Source organism: Carassius gibelio, chromosome A8 (assembly GCF_023724105.1).
Source record: "Carassius gibelio isolate Cgi1373 ecotype wild population from Czech Republic chromosome A8, carGib1.2-hapl.c, whole genome shotgun sequence".
In the NCBI taxonomy this organism is placed as follows: domain Eukaryota; kingdom Metazoa; phylum Chordata; class Actinopteri; order Cypriniformes; family Cyprinidae; genus Carassius; species Carassius gibelio.
The window spans coordinates 20081286-20101012 of NC_068378.1; the positions used below are offsets into that span (position 1 = coordinate 20081286).

Below are 19727 nucleotides of genomic sequence, written 5' to 3' on the forward strand. Positions count from 1 at the left end.
TGCATCTGAATCTCTAGCCTTTACTAAGAGCTGCGAAAGAAGGAAAAAGGGCGGGAGAAAAGAAAGGAAAGAAGTCTTTGTTCTGTTATTTAGATACAGCTTTGCAGTTGCTATGGGAGACAGTGGAAAAATAAGGACATGATTTTCTAGTGGAAAGCGCAGCTGCTAAAGGGAGAGAGTTAAGGTTGTAATGGTCAGGAATGGTCATCTCACCCTCTCTCTCTCTCTCTCTCTCAGCTGTTCTTTCCACCAGGATAGTCGGCTCTGCTTTTTCAACCCTGTTCAGGAGACTGCTGGGTGCTGGGCAGTTGTGTGGCGGCTCAACGCTGCTATATTTATATATATATATATATATATATATATATATATATATATATCTATTTTAGTCTCTCCTTCCTGCCGCTGCGGAAGGAGAGTCCTCGGGCTAATTAAAATCGGCTCATACCCCCGAGCCGAATCCCATATGTGTGGTGCACAGGTCCGGGTGGGTCAGCGTCAGGAACAGAGGCCATGCATTGTCCCCAGCATTCCCCAGTGGTCTCCTACTTTCCATAATAGTCCCGGGTTTCCATCACACTTCCGAATACTTTCATGACTCTCAGCTGGTTATGACCGACATGCACATGGGAAGGACTCCGCATCCACAAAAAAACAAATTGCCACGGGAGATGGGGTCATTTAAGTTCGTGTTGTGTGTCATCCCCTATTTCTGCTATTTTTAACGGCCTCCTTCCGAATGATTTCTTTATTAATAACGCAATTGTTCCTTCGGGCCACAGACGGGAAACATGGAGCCATTTATTTGTTTTATTTGATTTGGTGTTTAATCAAATCGGATGTAAACGGACCATTGATTTCTCAATTCATGTTGACTGCAAGACTTATAGAGTTAAAAACGGACAACAGGGAAAATGATACATTGCGAAACAGATGGAAAGAGAAGAGAGAGACGGCCACTCAGCCGCTGTTTGTCATATTTCTTGTACTTCCTGCATATAGGAAATGACTAATCACAAATGAGAGTTTCACAAAAGATTGCTTGTCTCTCAGAGTAGTCTAAAATGAACAAATATTGAAGGGAGAAGATTGAAAAATGGATTGCAGTAGTATTCATTAGTTTAGAGTCAGTAAGATTTTATGTTTTTAAAAGGAGTCTCTTATGCTCACCATTTGATCAAAAATCTGTAAAAACTGTCATTATATGAAATTTGATCACAATTAAAAAATATTAAAATAATAAAAAAGTTTATCTTACTTACACCAAACTTCCATTAGTGTTACATCAGCGTTGCATTAGCATTGTTGCTAAATGTTTGTTTTGAAATACCTCTTATAAAATGTCCAGAGAAATGAAACAAGTGTCCTGAGAAAGCTTCTCAGAAGGCCTCTCATCCAAAAAAAAAAAATAAAAATAAAAAAGTGATAGAGGAGAGAAAGTGATAGAGAATAGTAGGGTTAGCTACAATAATAACTGGATTACCAAGTAAAAAGACAACCCACACACATTCTTGTCTGAACTGGCTAGTTCAGCATTAGTCAGTGCCACACACACTCGTCCTCCTGAATCAATCACTTTTTTTAATTTCCCTTCCCCTTCCATTTCTTTCAAGAGTTTGTGACCTCTGAATCTCCCTGATTGAGTGTGTGTGTAGGCCATGTTTCCTATTGTGTGCGAGTGTGTGTTTGCTTTGGCGCTTCTCTCGATCCGTCACATGTACAGACATGTGCGTTTGACTCTGCAGAGACTACCGAAATACCTCGCAGTGTTCCACTGCCCCGAAGTAGCACTGGGCACCAATGCGAGTGTGAGACCCCCATCCCAGGGCCAGCTGTCTGGAACGGGACATGCCTGCACACACATACAGATTCACACACATGAATCCACAGTTATTAAAATGTGTCCATGCTTGAACTAAAAATGAGTTGTCCAACAACTGACTAGTCATTTTCTAGTTCTAGATTTTTTTTTCTTCTAAATTTATCCACTTTAAAAATATGTAGCCATGCACATCCTTGAATTCGGACAGCCTGTCACCAAGACTAACCTGCTCCCTCTCTCTTTCATTCATTCTGTCTTTCCTCTCCTTCATATGAAGAATGGGAGAAATCTCTCTCTCCGACTCTTTCGGTCTCGCTATGGTTAACTTTATGATGTCATAAATGCTGGAATTTTTCGGTGAGGCTCTCTGAATATTTTTATGAGCACGCTCACGATGGCGGCTCCTTTGACAGCACCGAAAGGCAGTCATTAAAAAGAGAGCGAGAAAAGAAGGCAGAAGGGAAAAAAAACGAGTCCTGGCTGAAAGAGGCTTCTCTCCCGAGGGGGTTTAAACTGTCATTGCGTTTGAACTTTGCTAGAACGACTGCCATCTGCAAAGCTGGAAAGCAAGTTCACCACTGTCTCACACTCTAAGGAAATGTTATAATCAGTAACAAAATCAGTATTGTCAAATAGATGCATTTTATTTGAATTATTATTAGTATAGGATTGATTTGTGCAATTTAATTTAATTCAATTAAAAAAAAAAATTAATTAATATTTTAATTGTATAATATTTACTAATTTAAATTATAATATATCATATAATTTAAATGATTAATAATGATAACAAAAATAATAGTCTGTAATGTAATGTGATAGAATATAATATTTCAAATTATTATCCAAAGATAAAGCAATTTATCTTTGTTTTTTGTTTAGTTTATCCATCATAAAAAATAATTGACACTTGTTAAAAAAATATTTGTAGATGTATTTGTATGGTCTTTGACAAAAAAAACTGGTTGTTCAAAAAAAACAACAGACAAATATGTTTATGATATGGTTATGATATGACTATATATGTTTATGATATTGGCTATTATATTGGTTATCGGCTATCAATCAAAAAGCTGATTCTAAACAGAGATTAGAGATCTGGCTATTAGTAGACACGAGGTAAGACATGGTAGAAGAAAGCAACATACACTCATAGATCAATAAGCGTCCATTAGGATCCAGCCTCAGCAGTTTCAACAACTTTTGAAAAACATTGAAATGTGATTATCCTGCTCTTAGATGCTTTTAACTTTGAGAGTAAATGAGTCATAGATTCATGCTTCTCTCTGGATTCCTCTCTTCCTTGCCCACGTCTGCATGCACCCGAGGGCTCTCTCTTGCTCTCTTTCTGTCGTCCTTTATCTATATACATCTCCCTCTCTTTCTACTGCTCTACATTGTCAGTTGACTTTGCAGCTTCTAATTTTGAATAAAGTTTGTTTTGCAGATTGGAACGTTGAATGCGTTTTTGACTACACCGAGGTGTGTGATGACAGTTGTGAAAAAAGCAGGACGTGTACCGTCTTTCCTGTACGGATTTGCCCCCAATGTGTCCAAAGGGAACAGGATCTACTGCGTTCCCACACAAGCTGTTGCCAAAGCAAATTTGGAGAGGAAGTGGAACCCTATCCCTCCTCTCTGGTGTGACCAAGTTTAGAAAACACCAGGCTTATGTGTGTGTGTGATTCTAGTTGAATATATAAGCAAGCAGCTGCACAGACTGTCTCACTTTAGATGTGGTCTTGTGTGTGCGGCGGCGTTTGTGTCCTGCTCTGTGGTTTTTAGTCTGGAAATGAAGTCCGTGCTGGACTGTGTGTGCATGTGCGATTGCAGGAGATGGTCTTATATAGTTGCTTAGCCTTATTGTGGTGCACTTGTGAGTGTTGTGCGGCCTTGTTATGTCTGGAGTCACTGGACTCTTCCTGGAAGTCCAACCTCAAAACACACACACCACAGACACTAATGACAGGCTTAAGTTCTCTGCCGAGACCTTTGTTCGACAATGTACAGCAAAATATTTCTACCCACCATGCAATCTGAGTCCTAAAAATAGGCCAAATTTTTGAATTTTGAATAAAGTGTAAAATTATTTTTATCACATATTCATTTATTATATTTTTTTATAACAGTATTAAAAAATAATAATACTTATTAAACATTTAAATTAGATTTTATTTTTCATGGTTTTGATATTTTGATATTATTATATTATTATTTTATTACATTTCTGCATTGCTTTCATTGTAGTACTTCAGCTTAAACCTATTTCAGTTAGGTGCCAACATTTCAAATTTTCATTACATTTTTAATAATTACATTTTTGTCATTTTTATTAGTTTTATTTTCTCTTAGTTCATTTTTATTTTTGTTCATTTTAGTAATTTAGCTTAAAGGGATAATCCACCCCAAAATGAAAATGTTTCATTCCTAACCTGTAAAAGCTTTGTTCGTCTTCAGAACACAATATTAGATATTTTGGATGAAAACCGGGAGGCTTGTGACTGTCCCATAGACTGCCAAGTAAATTGCAATGTCAAGGTCCAGAAAATTATAAAAGACGTTTTTTTTTTTCAGAATAGTCCATCTGCCATCAGTGGTTAACTGTAATGTTATGAAGTGACGAAAATACTTTTTGTACACAAAGTTATGACGACATTATTCAACAATTCGTCTCCTCTGTGTCTCTCCGCATCACCATTTTGGAGATCATCTGCTGAAAAAAGTTTATTTACTTGGCAGTTAATGGGACAGTCACAACACTCCTGGTTTTCATCCAAAATATATTCAATTGTGTTCTGAAGACGAACAAAGCTTTTACGCGTTTGGAACGACATCTGGGTGATTAATGACAACATTTTCATTTTGGGGTGGAGTAACCCTTTAAACTTTCACATTTTATTTTTGTTTATTGCTAACAATGTGCTATAAGCAGCAAAAACTAATTAAAAAAAAAAAAGAATGATGATGAATGATGAAACTATTTGAAACCGTATTCGGTGTGAATGCTCTGTAGATCAAATCTACAGGTAAACAAACGCGATTAAACACAAAAGTGTCACAAGAGTCTCGCAAACATCTGAGGAAGTGAGAAAAACAGCAAACATCTGTATGTGTTCACTGGCATAGTTAGGGAGGTGTTTTGTCTAGCAGTCTTGGGTACAGACACCACGTTCCTAATGAGCTGGGTACTCGCCCAGAGAGCAAACGCATGAGAGAGAAAACCACTCGTACACTTTACACCTCTACTTCCCCAAAACCCAGTTTTCTCAGAGAACAACACATGTTTACCACCAATCAAACCGTATTCCTTTGGGAAGAAAGGACTTTTCTTTGAAGCCGAATGCTTTTGCGTATGTCTTTGAGATGCTTGACGCAAAGAAAGTTCATACCTAGAATTGACAGTCTTTCTAATCGAAGTTAAACGAGAGATTTCACTTTTGATCACCTCAACGTATGGACAAAGACTCTTTCAAATGCAACATTGTGGACCATATAGATCATGTTTAGTCTGACACCTGCACGGTTAAGGTTTTTGTGGTCACTGCCTGGTGAGAAATATGACAACCCATTTGAAGACTGCAAGAGACAGAGGGAGAGAGGGAGAGCTGCGCTCTGCTAGTTTTACAGGAAGTTCCTCCCTTCCGGTTGAGGCCTGTAGTTCAGCTCAAGGGGGAGGCCATGTTCAGGTCAGAGAGAGGGTGGAGTATCGCTTACACACACTGACGCTCACACAAAACAAAAAAACTGGTTTACTCTTTTGGCATTCACACTTGCGTGGATATATAAGCTTGTTTCAGAAACACCTGTCTCATAGTCTTAACCTGTCTCACAGTTAAATAGCAACATTCATCAATCAAACCTGTCTGTGGAGAACTTCACAGATGGGAACCAGCCATGCTTGTCAAGCTAGTCACAACTTTTCCGATAACCAGATTTGAATTTGAGTAACTCAAAAAAATTCTAAAGCAGATATTTATGAATCTAATCGTCTGATTAGAAGAGCAATGTTAAAACATTTTGTGTTAAGATTGTGTTCATTTTTTTTATAATGCACTATATTACTTGGAGAGTTTTAAATATTCATACTAATATTAATATTAATTATAATAATGGTATTTTATAATCATACTAATAGTATTTTATTCATTCTTAGTCAGAGCATGAGGTAAAATAGTAATGTACAAAATATTAATTAATTATATAAAATTCATATTTAATGTTTGGCTTCACATTGTGCCTTTCCTGTAGTATAATCACTTACATTCTTATTGGCTTAATGCTTTTTTAAGCAGCAACACAGCGAGACCATAGGAAGATGTTTACATTGCTAGCGTCACATCAGGAAGTTTCTGTCAGTCATGTTTGTTTGGAATGCAATTGCTTGTTTAGGAGGGAAATCCTGCAATCTGTGCTACAGGAAACACAGGACTAGACTGGGAGGGGTGGCATTATGAGGATGTCGAGACAGGAGACGCGATTTAGCAACCCCATTAGCTTGTTTAGTAGGTTAATTGTGTGTAATGTGGCACGAAGAGAACGTTCATGTGGGTGTTCAGCCCTTCGAAACACATTTCCTCTGTCATCCCTCAAGCGGGCAACATAAAAGTCTTCTAGCAAAAGTATTTCTTTCCATTCTCACACCAACGTGCAAGGCAGAATGTGTGTGTGTGTGTGTGTGTCACTCCGCCCTTCCTCAGACACCTGCAGTTTTAAACCGCTCTGCAGAAACTTGTCCATCCTGTGAACTCCTGTTTTTAGTGTGCGATTATCTTATTTAGTCAGTTTAAAGACATCTATGCACTGTCTTCTAACAGAATGAACATGATGAAAGCAAGGTCAGAAAGACAAAAGGGAGATTATGCTTAGTGCTTTTTTCGGGGCTGAGCTCATATCTAAGTATGTCTCTCGCATGCTGCTGCGTCCTGCTTCATATCAAAAGGTGTGATTTCCTGTCTACATGTTTCACAGTGCTTTGGATGCCAGTCTACAGCATGCTCTCTGTCACATACAACACAAACACACACACACACACACACACACACACACACACTAAGATGCAGCACGGGTTGGTGCCATTTTCACACCAGTAAGCACATTGTTTGATGTGAGAAGTTTAAAAGGGGGTATTGAAACGAGACCCCTTTGCTGCCCATCAGATGAAAGAAAGAAAAGAGGAAGCAATGACTGTGAAAACGACAGTCTGGTAGATAGAGAGTCTAATATACAAAGTAGAAGATAGAAACAGTAGCAATATTGAAAGATCTCTGGCTTTCTCTGGCCCTGTCTCAACTGCACACATTAGTGGCTGTCAGGTAGTAGTCCACTATTAAATCCTAAATCTCTATTTTGTCTGTTTGACTTGTCTTTTGTACGGTATATACTTATATATTTATCTGAGTGACTGTCCAGTCAATGTCAGAGTTCTGGTTTGGGCTGATGTGTTGTAGGGGGACCTCAAAGAGTCCAGCTGGAAGACCCAGACTAAGCTACAAGGATGTTATTTATAGGTCACTTCCTCTCTCCTGCAGTGTGGCCCGACTGAAGTCATCTGACTGTCTGCAGTTAGCATGGTCTTATAAGGATGCTTACTAGAGTCTAGAATTCTGCCATTGAATTCATTACAATTATATAATGTTGTGATGCCTAAATTCACTTGTTTGTCCATTCAGTTGCATTTAAAACAATTCAGTTTAATTTTTAGTTTTTATATTTTTAAATTTAGTTTTTTACACTACAGTAAACAGTTTGTGTGTGTGTGTGTGTCTATATTTTATTTAATTTTATATATAAAATGTAAATCTTATTTATAATAAAAAAAATAAAGTAAAAAAAAAAAAAAAAAAAAAAAAAAAATATATATATATATATATATATATATATATATATATATATATATATATATATATATATATATATATATATTATTAAATAATTAAAAAATATATATTAAAAAATAAACTGAACTGTTTTAATATACTACAAGTTATTTTATTATTTTAGAATATATAATTTCCATTCTGTGTGTGTGTGAAAAAAGTTAAGTTATAGTCCAAAAAAGTTAATAATAGTTTAATATACATTTATAGTCTGAATTAGTTAAGTATTCTTTCCTTTGACTAATGAAAATTGGGTCTATTTGCTCTTATGCTTTTCTGCTTGGATCTCATTCTCCATATTTTCTTGTGTGTAAGCACCCTATCTAATTGATGTACTAGGATGTAGAAACCTCTGGCCTTTTCTAGCCCAGGGAAGATCTCCCAGATTTGGTGCCATTATGTCAGAGGTCTAATCCATGAATAAACACAGGCACGTGGCAAGTGGCTGTGTTCGGGGTCATATAATCCCGCTGTGCTGCTGAAAATCTGCCACGCCCAAGCAGACCGGTCTGCTGCTAAATGAGGTCATACGTGACGCAATCATTCATTTATGCAAACAGCACCAGCCCATAAGTGTGTTCTTTTGCATGAATGACCCTCTTTTCACTCTGACAGTAATTGACTCCCCCACTGCGTTTATTCAAAAACTAAATATTTTGCATCTCTGACTGGAAATAAAAGAGACCTTCCAGACACCGTGCAACCCAGTTGGAAGCATCTTACCCAGAAGCCCCTGCTGCCGGGCCAGTTAGGGCACTAGGCCGGGATGCTGCAGTTTGTCAGCTGGGTTCCTCTCACATTCCCACGAGAAGCCCTGCTCGAAAATAGCTCTCACAGGCTCTCAAAGTCCACCAGACAAAGCTGGTGCAGATTTATAGCCAGAGGCTGATACAGCTTGTCCAGTCGTTGTGCATTATTTGAGCATTTAAATGTCTGCGGCATGTGTTAATTAGTGAGAAAGGTGTGAGTGGCACACACTGCAGGTTTTCTAGAGTAAATGAGAGTGTAGAAAAGGAAGGACAGTGTATTTTAAGGATTATACTGCAGTCAGTGAGGAATCCAGCAGGAGTGAGGTCATCTCACAACCATTAGTGACAGAATTAAACAAATACTGGCTTGGCGTATATTTGCACTCGCGTGTTCACGTGGCAACATGAAAGCAGATGGTTCTTTCAACCTATTAAGCATCCGAACAATACATCCGACCTTTTCCTTCCGGCATACATACACGCAGTCTCACATAGTGTCAACACTCGTACTAAATTTAACATTCACAGTTTTACTCCTCGGAAACGTTCCCTTTGCACCTGTCTCCTGCAGTTCACAGCCCCGTCTGAAGTGATAGGCACCCTCTGGCGCGGCTCTCATTTAATGTGACCGACTGCATGCATCGATCCTGCTATTACTGTTCTCTAGTTTACAGAGGGCCGTAGGGCATCTGAATGCCTGACTAGACAGTACCAAAGTGCACTGATCCGAAAGCGTATGCATGAAATGTAACAAATCAGAACGACGATGACTTCATTGTTCTTCATATTGAGCAACACTCATCGTTTCTCTCTCTTTTTGGCCTTCTTTTCTTCCCTCTCTAGGCGTCTGATCCCATTCCTGCCAAGAAGTCTAAACATGATGACTTTCCAGCACAGTCGCCCTCAGGAGACAAAGACAAGCAACCTGATTGGCTACGATCCCTCTCTGCATCAGCCAATAAGGTTACAAAGCTTTTTAGTTGTTGTTGTTGTTGTAGTAGGATACATAGTTGTACGGAGTTCAGATAATTATATATTTATCTATATATTAATATTATACGAGTCTGTGTACAAAACCTGGCCATTCCTAAGATTTTTGGAGCCAAGCAAATGTTTTTTTTTTTTTTGCCACAAAGAATCAAATTCTTCTGAAACATGATCTCAACCCCAAATAACTGATGATGTTCTTTTGAAAAAAAAAAAAAAAAAAAAAAAATCAATTCTCCTAAATGAAGAGAGCCTGCAAATAGGCTTGCATAGTTCTCCGATTTCAAGCAGACACAGTGACCTCACTGTACTTGTACTGCTGGTCATTCTTCAAGCTTGTTTTATCTGTCTCTCTCATTTTGTCTGTTAAATTCCAGAGACTTTCGGCAAATAAAAAATATTTTTCATGCTCTCTGCGCAGATGGTCTCTGTTCTCTGTGTTCATGTTAGAATGCATTTTGATTGTGTTCTCTACTGTGAAAAACTTGTATGCAACACAATAGACGTCTGTTAACAGCTTTCTGTCTTGCTGCAGGGGCTCAACTGCATCCAGCCCAGACAGAGACCGTCTGCCTTCAGGCCATGGTCTCCAAACATCTCTGTTGGCGATAAGGAGGGAGGCAGCAGACCTACTAGCATGTTACGCGACAGGTAAACAATAAGAATAAATATTACATGGCACTCAAAAAAAAAATCTTAATTCTGATTGGTCAATACTTGCATCATATTAGTTCAGTTCTTTTGAAAAAAAAAAAAAGTGTGGTTTCTTTTTAGAAAATTTGTTTGTTCAGTTGGTTCATGCAAGTGATTCAATCCAACAACAAAATGATTCACCAAACTGATTTGTTAATTTTGTGATGACCACTTAACCACCAAATCAACCAGTGAAATCATTTTATGTAAGATTTTATATAGTACACAAAGTTTGTAACTGGAACATTAAGAAAGGGTGTTTATGTTCACTTGTGTGAAACCAGTGTAAACTAGCTTGTTAGTCATGCTCACTTGCGGTTCAGCATAAGGTTCAGATCTTCTGTCCAGAGGTGGATGATGCAAGCCCGTTGGCCAATGTTTGCTTAGATATATGTGGTTTTGACTTTACCATCGTAAACTAGAGAGGGTTAGGGTGAGTCACTGCTTTGAGCCCAGATCGGTTTCTGTGAAACTGTTTGCAATAGTCATTGTTCTCTCCCCACCCTTCGTTTGTGGGTTGCAGAGATGCTTTTTTCCTGTCAATCTGCCATTTGGTTTGGATTATTCACTTCTAAATAACCCATACTTTAAGATGATGTTAGATAATGCCATTACGCAAGCACAGCATACAGCAACCTGTAGTGCATCATCTGTGAACTGTTACCAAAAAAATAGCATCACTGCATATGTGATCTGCTCACTCACTCCAAATCCTCTTCTGCAGCTTCTACAACTACAAGAGCCTGGAGAGCGCCGTGGCCCCCAACGTAGCTCTGACACCCCTCCAGAAAGGAGGGCAAGCCTCACCTACCGCACCCAGCAGCTCACACCCACATGGGGGGGAAAGCGAAGGTGCCAGCAGGGGGAGGAAGAGAAGGTTGACATGTGAGACCCACCCTAGCCCACAGCCCTGCCCCTCGGCCACTGCCAGCAAACCCCTGCCACCCCCCCAGGAGGAGCGAGACTCAGATGTGGAGGTGGAAGTGGAGAGCCGTGAGGAATGTGAGTGCACGACGCACCTTTTCACTGTCATCCCATTTCATTAAAGGAACGTTCCAGCCTCAAAGCATGTTAAGCATTACTGACAGCAGAAAACTAATTAATTATTTATGCTGTACATTATATTGTTGTGAAACCTACCTTTGATCAAAAGTAACAGTTACTACAGTTGCTATTTTTATTTAGCTGATCAAAAGTGTATTTTACGTATGTCTGTTTTCAAGATTAATCAATAATAAGATTATTGTTTCTTAAGCAACAAATCAGCCTATTAGAAGGATTTCTGAAGGATCATGTGACACTAAAGACTGAACTAATGACCAATGAAAATTCACCTTTGCCATTAGATGAATAAATTACATTTGAAAATAGTTATATTAAACGTTTTCATATATAAATAACAGTACAATACAATTAAAAACAATATGTAATATCACAGACAAAATTATTTTGACTTTGGAAAATGATGAATGCAATCACATTGGACATGTGTGGCGCAAAATACACACTGTTTAGACAGTAAAACCACAAGTATTAACGCTGTACATGTTACTTTGTATCTAAAATGCCTTACTCAAGTTTTTTTACAAAATAAGAGGCGAATCACAATTATTTCCTTTTAAATAAATAAAGGAATGCTACATAATGTTAATGTATTTAAGGAGCAATTTTAGGATAATTGATCTTGTTTTAGAGTGTTTTAACAGCTACCCTTGATTTTGTCACTGCGTTGTGAAACAAAAGTGCTCCTTTAAATACATTAAGAATTTGTTCACACTTCATTTGCACACAGTTCATTTTCAGTCGACCTTGAGCGCTCTGGAGAGAGGTGGATTAGAACAGTAACAGCTCTTGTGTGAATGTGGCAGAAAATCGATAAGGGTTCTTTCGTTCCTCATCTTTTACAGCTCATTTCAAAGCGCATCTTGTGTGTTTGACAGGTGCTTGAAAAATGAACCAATGAAGCCCATGTAGTCTGATCCACCACTAAATTATGTCTCTTCTCGATCTCGTTTTTTCTTTTTCTTTCAGTCAACTCATCGCTTTCCTCACTCTCCTCCCCATCTTTTACATCCTCGAGCTCTGCTAAGGACTTGAGTTCTCCCTCTGGCCCCGGAGCCACCTTACCAGCAGTTCTGACGCCAGCCGGCGGGCCCCCAGAAGGTCCTCTGGTGTCTGGGGGGGAGGGACATGCCATGACGAACCTGGAGTCAGAGCTGGAGACTCTGAGGCAGGCTCTTGACAATGGCCTGGACTCAAAAGAGTCGAAGGAAAAGTTTCTACACGAGATAGTAAAGATGAGGGTAAAACAGGAAGAGAAGCTGGGATCTGCCTTACAGGCCAAACGGAACCTCCAGCAGGTACACAAACACACACACACACACATTTACAGAGACATTGATTCATGAAACATGTTTTTTTTTTTTTTTTAATCCATTGTTATGAAAATTGTAATATTGAATATAATGCAGAAATGTATGTAAGAATGAATTCACACAACAGCACACTGGAGGAATTATTTCATCTTTGCAATGATGAGTCATACATGTGATTTTGAACTTTCACTTTCTATATTCATAAAGCAATATATGTTAATTATATATAATTTTCACTAATATTCTGTTTAAATATAATCATTTATAATATCTTTAATATGATATATTATATAATTATCTATCAACAGCACCATTATTTTATTAATATAATTAAGGTTATATTTAATATAATTATTATAATTATGTATGCATATATATTTTGCCATATATGTATGGCCATCTTTCTGAAAATAACAACACTGCATTGTTTTAGCAGTAGTATACTAAACAGAAACTAAACTGAATAGGGTGCAACCCCTTTTTTAACTATGTAGTGCAACTTCATTCATGAAAAATCCAGACCAACTCTGTGTTCAAGTATGGGCTAAAACATAGCAGTTTTTATTAAAACAGGACTTGTGTTTTTGTATTCATTATATTAATGTTTCCATAAGTCACATTGTTTCTCTTCTCTCAATATCTCTCTCACACACACACACACACACACGTTTGTTTTTGTGAAAAGTGGGGACATCCCATAGGCGTAATGGTTTTTATACTGTAGAAATTGTATATTCGACAATATAAAAAAAATATCAATATCAAAAAAACTCATTCTGTATGATTTATAAGCGTTTTGAAAAATGGGGACATGGGTTATGTCCTCATAAGTCGCCCTCTCCTTGTAATACCTGTGTCATACCCATGTCATTATACAGAGTTGTGTCCTGATATGTCACAAAAACATGCCCACACACACACACACATATTTCAGAATGAGTAATCATCAGTTTATTCCCATGCCTTCCACAGGAGTTGGAGTTTCTCCGTGTTGCTAAGAAGGAGAAGCTCCGCGAAGCAACCGAGGCGAAGAGGAACCTGCGCAAGGAAATTGAGCGTCTGCGTGCTGAAAGCGAGAGGAAAATGAGAGAGGCCAACGAGTCACGCATTCGGCTAAAGAGAGAGCTGGAGCAGGCCAGACAGCTACGAGTGTGTGACAAGGGCTGTGAGGCCGGCCGTCTGCGAGCCAAGTACTCCGCACAGGTTAGTTCAATCACATTCATACACACGCTGTTACCGAGATAAGCGTTTAAAGATCTGGGCTAGTAACCGAAAGGTCATGGGTTCAAAGGTGTGATTTAGAGCTGATATGCTTTGAGCAAGACACTAAACCACAGATTGTTCCCAGAGGGACTGTCCCGGTGCTATAAATGTACTGGAAGTGGCTCAGGATAAACGAGTGTCTGTTTAATGAAGAGTAATCGAAGGTATGCTTAGATTGATGTAACATGACACCCCACCCACACACACTTTCAAATGAACTCTCAGACTGGGTTTGGCCTCGCAAATCTGACAAGACACGTTTCATTTCTCAGAAGGAAACGGGGTTACTTCCTGTTAGGGTTGTGTGTTTCAGACTCATACATTGAAAATTAGAATGCATTGTAAGCTACATTTGGAATACAGTGCAACTATAGGCAGCGCTGTAGCATTTGATTTGCTTCTAATTTGTGGCCTCTTTATTCATCTTTCATCATCTTTATATGGTACGTTTCCAGATTGAAGACCTGCAAGTAAAGTTGCAGCACGCCGAGGCAGACCGAGAGCAGCTGAGAGCCGATCTGATGCAAGAGCGGGATGCAAGGGAGCACCTGGAGAGAGTGGTCAAGGAGCTACAGGAACAGCTGTGGCCCAAAAGCCCCAGCAAGAACGGCACAGATGCACCATCCCCACCCGCCAAAGACTCCAACTAATCCTCTATTTCTTGACTCTGCCCAATCACACATCAACACCGTCCTGATTGACAGCACCAACCGCCCAATCATGTCAACTAGCATGCGGGTGAACTCCCGCCCACCTGCCTCTTAGCCAGCGCAAATCCGGAGGTATCCTGAACAGTTTTTGATGAAATTTAGAGACATTTTTGAAAAAGGTTTACTTTGAGAGCACTGAAATGCACCTCGCCTCCAACCAGATGTAAAAAGGAAGAGAAAAAAATGCAAGTCCATTCGGAAAGAAGCCGATAGCACAACAGCTAACTGTGCCTGAAACTGAACACATTTTGAAACTAAGACTTTTCTACGACAAAACAATTGGTAATAATGATGAAAAATTTTACACAGCAATTTTTAAGCATGCTGTCCGGTCCACGTTGTTATTGAAGAGACAAGGACTCATCATCATCCCATCAGAAATTCCTGTCATTTCCTATCTCGTTTTAAGGAATTAAGACAAAAATCACTTTGTAATAAGCTATTTAAGAGACTTGTTAGGGAGCGTGTATGAGATAAAAACTTCAGTGACTTATCAAAGCCTCAGATTTACCCCCCTTTTACTTGTACATACATGTTATGCTAGTTAAAAGAAGCCATGGAGACAAATGGTTACACACACTTGTATCTTTAACAATGGGAAAGAGATACTGGTCAGGAGAGCGTTGAAGGGCTTTGGAGAGCTAGAGGTGGAGAAGTTCAGCGCTGTTGAAAGGGAGAGATATTTGTATTCAAGTAAGTGTTATGATCAAGCCAGAGCACTTTCTTTTAATGGCAAACAAATGCTCCCCTCGCAAGCTGTGGTGTGAAACGCCACGAGTGCGTTTGAGGGTCAAAACCTTAAGATCGTGGTCAGTGTGGTATCGGGGGTTTGTGGCTCCTACGGTCTGCGAGGGTTTGGATTTCTTCTCATCACACACGCGTACAGAGCTTCTCCGTGGGCTGAGATGCTGACAACCGGCCCGGCTCACGAACGTGGGCGGCCGTTTTTGAGAATAAACGAAAAGCATAAAAAATGCATCTTCTAGGGCAGGAGGTGGCATGTGATCAAGAACCACAAATTGTTCTTTTTAAGTAAATTATAATATGTAAATATAAAAATGTTTCTTTTTTCTTTACGCTTTGTTTTTTTACTTTACAATAATGAATCGCACTTTGTCATTACAAAATACTGTTTAAATGCATTACGCTCCCACACATTTATCTCAGAGAGTTTTTAGTATTCCTAAATATAAAATTTAAATAAACATTTTGTTAATTATATGCCGTTTTAATAAATGCAATGTAATTATGTGTTTAAGACAAAATATTGTATATAAAACCGCAAGAATGAGAAAAAAAAAAAAGGCTCTACATGCTTGCTTGCTGAAGTGTGAACGGCTCAAACATCCATTCCCTCAATCGGACTTTAATTCAACATTTATCATAGTTATCTATATATGATTATAATCGTTGCTAAAGTGTTACTGTTACTGTCCTGAATTCCTACAGGTTTTGAACAGTTCCCAATCAGATTTAAAACCGTTTGGAATGAAAAGGGCACACAAACTGTCATGCATTGGTAAAAGGGAGTCTAAAAATCAATGCAGGTGCTCCTCTCGGCTGTGAGCAAGAGTGTATTACAGTGTACAAAAGGAGAAGAGGATGGCTGACGAACGAAAGAACGTCTAGATGGTTTAATAAATACATCTTTAAATGCTCACACACTTAGCTGAAAAAGATTTTGTTGAAAATACATATATTTTATAAGTGATTTATATACATTGGGTACAATGCAATCAGAATGTATGTTACGTTTTGGCTCTTTTCATTTTGTTGTTGTTGTTATAGCGGATGTTTTTTCAGATTATGTGAATATTTTATTGCTTATGTTCCTTCTTTTAATAGCAAGCTTATGTCATTTCTTTAATATGCATGGAATTTAAAAGAAAAAGATAAAAGTCTGCCATTCGTATATTCATTATGGGGCATTAAAACTATATGTAAGTTGTTTTATTGTGTTATGCAATATAAAGCAATTTTAATCTTGTTTTTAACTACAAAGGAAAACAAAACCTCTTAACAATAAATTTCAGCTCCTAACAATCATAAACGCAACATTAACGGCATTACTCTTGGGCTAAATACAAATCTTATGTGCATATGCAATGCTGGAGACCCTCAAGTGCCTGTGTTTGGGCCCTTGGGGTTCCAGAAGAGGAACAATTATTGAGCCCGTTTCCACGGTGGCCGACTGTAAGGTGCATTGAACTGCTCCAGACAGCGGTCAGATGGTGAGAGCGGGACGTCCCATTTGCACTGTCATTTGGGGGAGCCTCTTTGGCTCGCCCCATTTTGCCAGAATGAACTTGACTATCATTGCTTAAGAGCAAGCCACAGCTTATTTGATAGGGTTTAATGCCAGTCTTTCAGTATTCCTTTGTTTGTTTTTTGTTTTCTATAATTAAATACAGGAAAAATGCATAGCAGAGTTTAATGCTCCAATTGCCACTGTTAAAGAAGAATTTAAATCTTATACTAAGATAGCTTTTAAATGTACATCGGAAATAAATAAACTCTTTTCTTTCTTCTTTTTTTAAGGATTCAAACATATATTTAAGAGGTTACTTTTGCTATAAATGTAAAAAGAGCCTTTGAAATTATATGATATGCTCTGACCTGAACATTACAGGCTACAGCGAAGATACTAAACGGGGGTCTATAGGAAGCTCAGTGTCTTAACAGTAGCAAGGGGCTGTGCGTTTTTACAGACCAAAAAATAAAAAGAAATAATAATATTTCCGATGAGTTTTGTAGTTGTTTTTACACGCAAATTGATATGTGTAGTTGACTTTGTTTGCGATTTTCTATAAAAAGGGAGAAATTGATCACAGAGGTTCCTTTGCTCCCAATATAAAACTAAAAATGCAGACTTTTTTCTAAAGGAGCCATTTTTTTGCTAATAAAAAAGATCTAAAATACAGCAATAATAACATAACATCACACTCTAAAAAATGCTGGGTTAAATATGGACAAACCTAGTGGCTGGGTTGTTTTCAACCAACAGCTGGGTTAAATGTTTAACCCAAACTTCTGGGCAGTAACCCAACCGCTGAGTCAAAAACAAAACCAATCACTGGGTTTGTCCATATATTACCCAGCGCTGGGTTGTATTTAACCCAGCATTTTTTTAGAGTGCACTGATAAATGAACAGGATTAGCCAGTCCGATGATGAAAGTACAAATTCACCATGTATATAGCCGTTTTCTTTTCATTTTACAAAAAAAAGTGTATCATAAATGTATATTGTTTATTTGTTTCTTTTTTTTTTGTCAGAATGAGGAAAAAAAACCTTGCATAATGTTGATATACTTTATGTCGTGTTTTTAAAAACAAAAATGTAAGAGAATGTTTTAAAAACAATTATTTCAAAAGTTGTATTCCCAGTGCAAGCATATTCAGTCCTTTAATCTGTTTATTTCCTTCCTTTTTTTTTTTTGCTTATTAATGTTTTGTTACGTTCAAGTAAATATCAAAAACATCAGTTTTGGTTGAATCAGGCATTCAGAATCTTATTTTAACAATCTGTTTTTTTTTTTGTTTTTTTTTTTATGCTGATATATCATCTTAGCCCTTCACTGCTGCTATAACAATATACTATAAACTTTGCAACTATTTTTATGTAAGAGATTATGCTTTCTTCTACTACTGATGCCGCTTATACACTTGCATCTGGCCGATTGTTCCCTTTTAGACGTCAACCCCCCCCCCCCCCCCCCGGACTATAATGTAAGATAGAGAGCTCTATGAGATTAGAGTTGAAAGTAGTTCGGCTTATATACTGCAGTGTCAGGATGTACAGTGTATAGACCCATAATCAAAAATAAAGTTGTTTGTCCAGAAACCTTTTGTTCTGTTTGTTATTTCAGTTTCAGTGGAACATCATCTTACCTTCTTTTCTTTGGAAATAACCAACCTTTTCACTGCACCTTCACTTAGAAGTGTCTCTAGACATATCTTAATTATATATGATAAATTCACTAGAAATATTCTTTCTGTTGATCCTTCAAAGAAAATGTGTTTGCTTGTTGCTCCTGCTTAACAGGTGAAATGAAGGTATAATTTAGAGCTCTTTTCATTGATGGTATTAGTGGCTCACATGAGCCAATGAATCAGATCTATGAAGCTTGCAGATTAATTATTCAGGAAGTACCTTTGCAGGGCCATTGTCTACGTTTAAGATGAGGAACTGCAAGTGAATAGAGGAATAAAAAATGCATTTCATCTAAATAATCACAATCCAAATTATATATTTTGATTGACATCACAACAACAATGATAATGAATTACACACAAAAAAAAGTTAACACTGAATATGGCTGTCCACTGCTCTGGTGTTTGTGTGCACTTGGATGGGTTAAATGCAGAGCACAGATTCCGAGTATGTATGGGTCATCATATCTGGCCACATGTCACTTCACTTGAAAAATAAATAAATAAAAAATTAGTAATATTTCATTTGGCTTATGTAAATTAGCTAATACAATTTGTCTTCAATTGTAATTGACTAAACGGATATCTCATGTTGAAATGAAAAACTATGCTCTCAGAAAGCTGGGAGAAGTGCTCCGTTTTGAATGTGACATTTAACAGTGATGGCATTATTGAATCAGTGGACCTAAGGAGATGGACATCAGTCAATTCAAATTGACCCTGTGTGACTGCACGTCTGGCCCGACAGACTCGATTTTGATGAAGACTTGAGTAATGTTACGGGAAATGTAGTTCTTTTAATCTCCCAGGGGAATGACTACAAACATAAAGTTGGATTTCTTCTGTCTCTCTGGATGCTCCTATGCCAAAAGACAGATAAATGACTACCATAACCTCACATATGAAAACAATTAGTTCGCTGTATTTGTTTTACACACAGGTTAGCCTCATCTGTTGTCTATTCAGATTAAAGCCTAAAATGACATGCCCCTTTTTTTATTATTATTAATTGTTTTAACTGGTCTGTATAAAAGGTCTTATACTGCCAAATATTCACCAGTCCTAAATTTATAAAGCATTGTGTTGTGGGTGTCATTGGGTTTAATGCTGATAAAGCTGAGCTTTGAATGATGCCTAATGCTCTCGGCTGCTTGGCAGACTGATGCTTTAATAGTTGTTGTTCGCCAACCCTTTTTAATAATTTAGCCAGCCGGAAAATTATGGGACAAAACCCCAGGTGTTCTCTGGTGGTTCCATCACAAGCACCATGCGTGGATGAACCTGTCAAACAGCTCCTGTTCTTCAAAACTGTTCTGCTGTGATC

General features: G+C 38.0%; 1 protein-coding gene across 1 annotated transcript in view; it reads left to right on the forward strand.

Annotated features, from left to right (window-relative positions):
* LOC128018817 (ski oncogene) overlaps positions 1 to 18314 on the forward strand; it is a 63459-nt gene extending 45145 nt beyond the window's left edge. Inside the window, exons 2-7 of the mRNA XM_052604604.1 lie at positions 9288 to 9407; positions 9967 to 10082; positions 10849 to 11126; positions 12156 to 12484; positions 13472 to 13702; positions 14218 to 18314. Coding sequence (XP_052460564.1) covers positions 9288 to 9407; positions 9967 to 10082; positions 10849 to 11126; positions 12156 to 12484; positions 13472 to 13702; positions 14218 to 14412 — 1269 coding nt within the window. The 3' untranslated portion in view covers positions 14413 to 18314. The remainder of the gene's footprint in view (positions 1 to 9287; positions 9408 to 9966; positions 10083 to 10848; positions 11127 to 12155; positions 12485 to 13471; positions 13703 to 14217) is intronic.
* The last annotated feature ends 1413 nt before the right edge of the window (positions 18315 to 19727 follow it).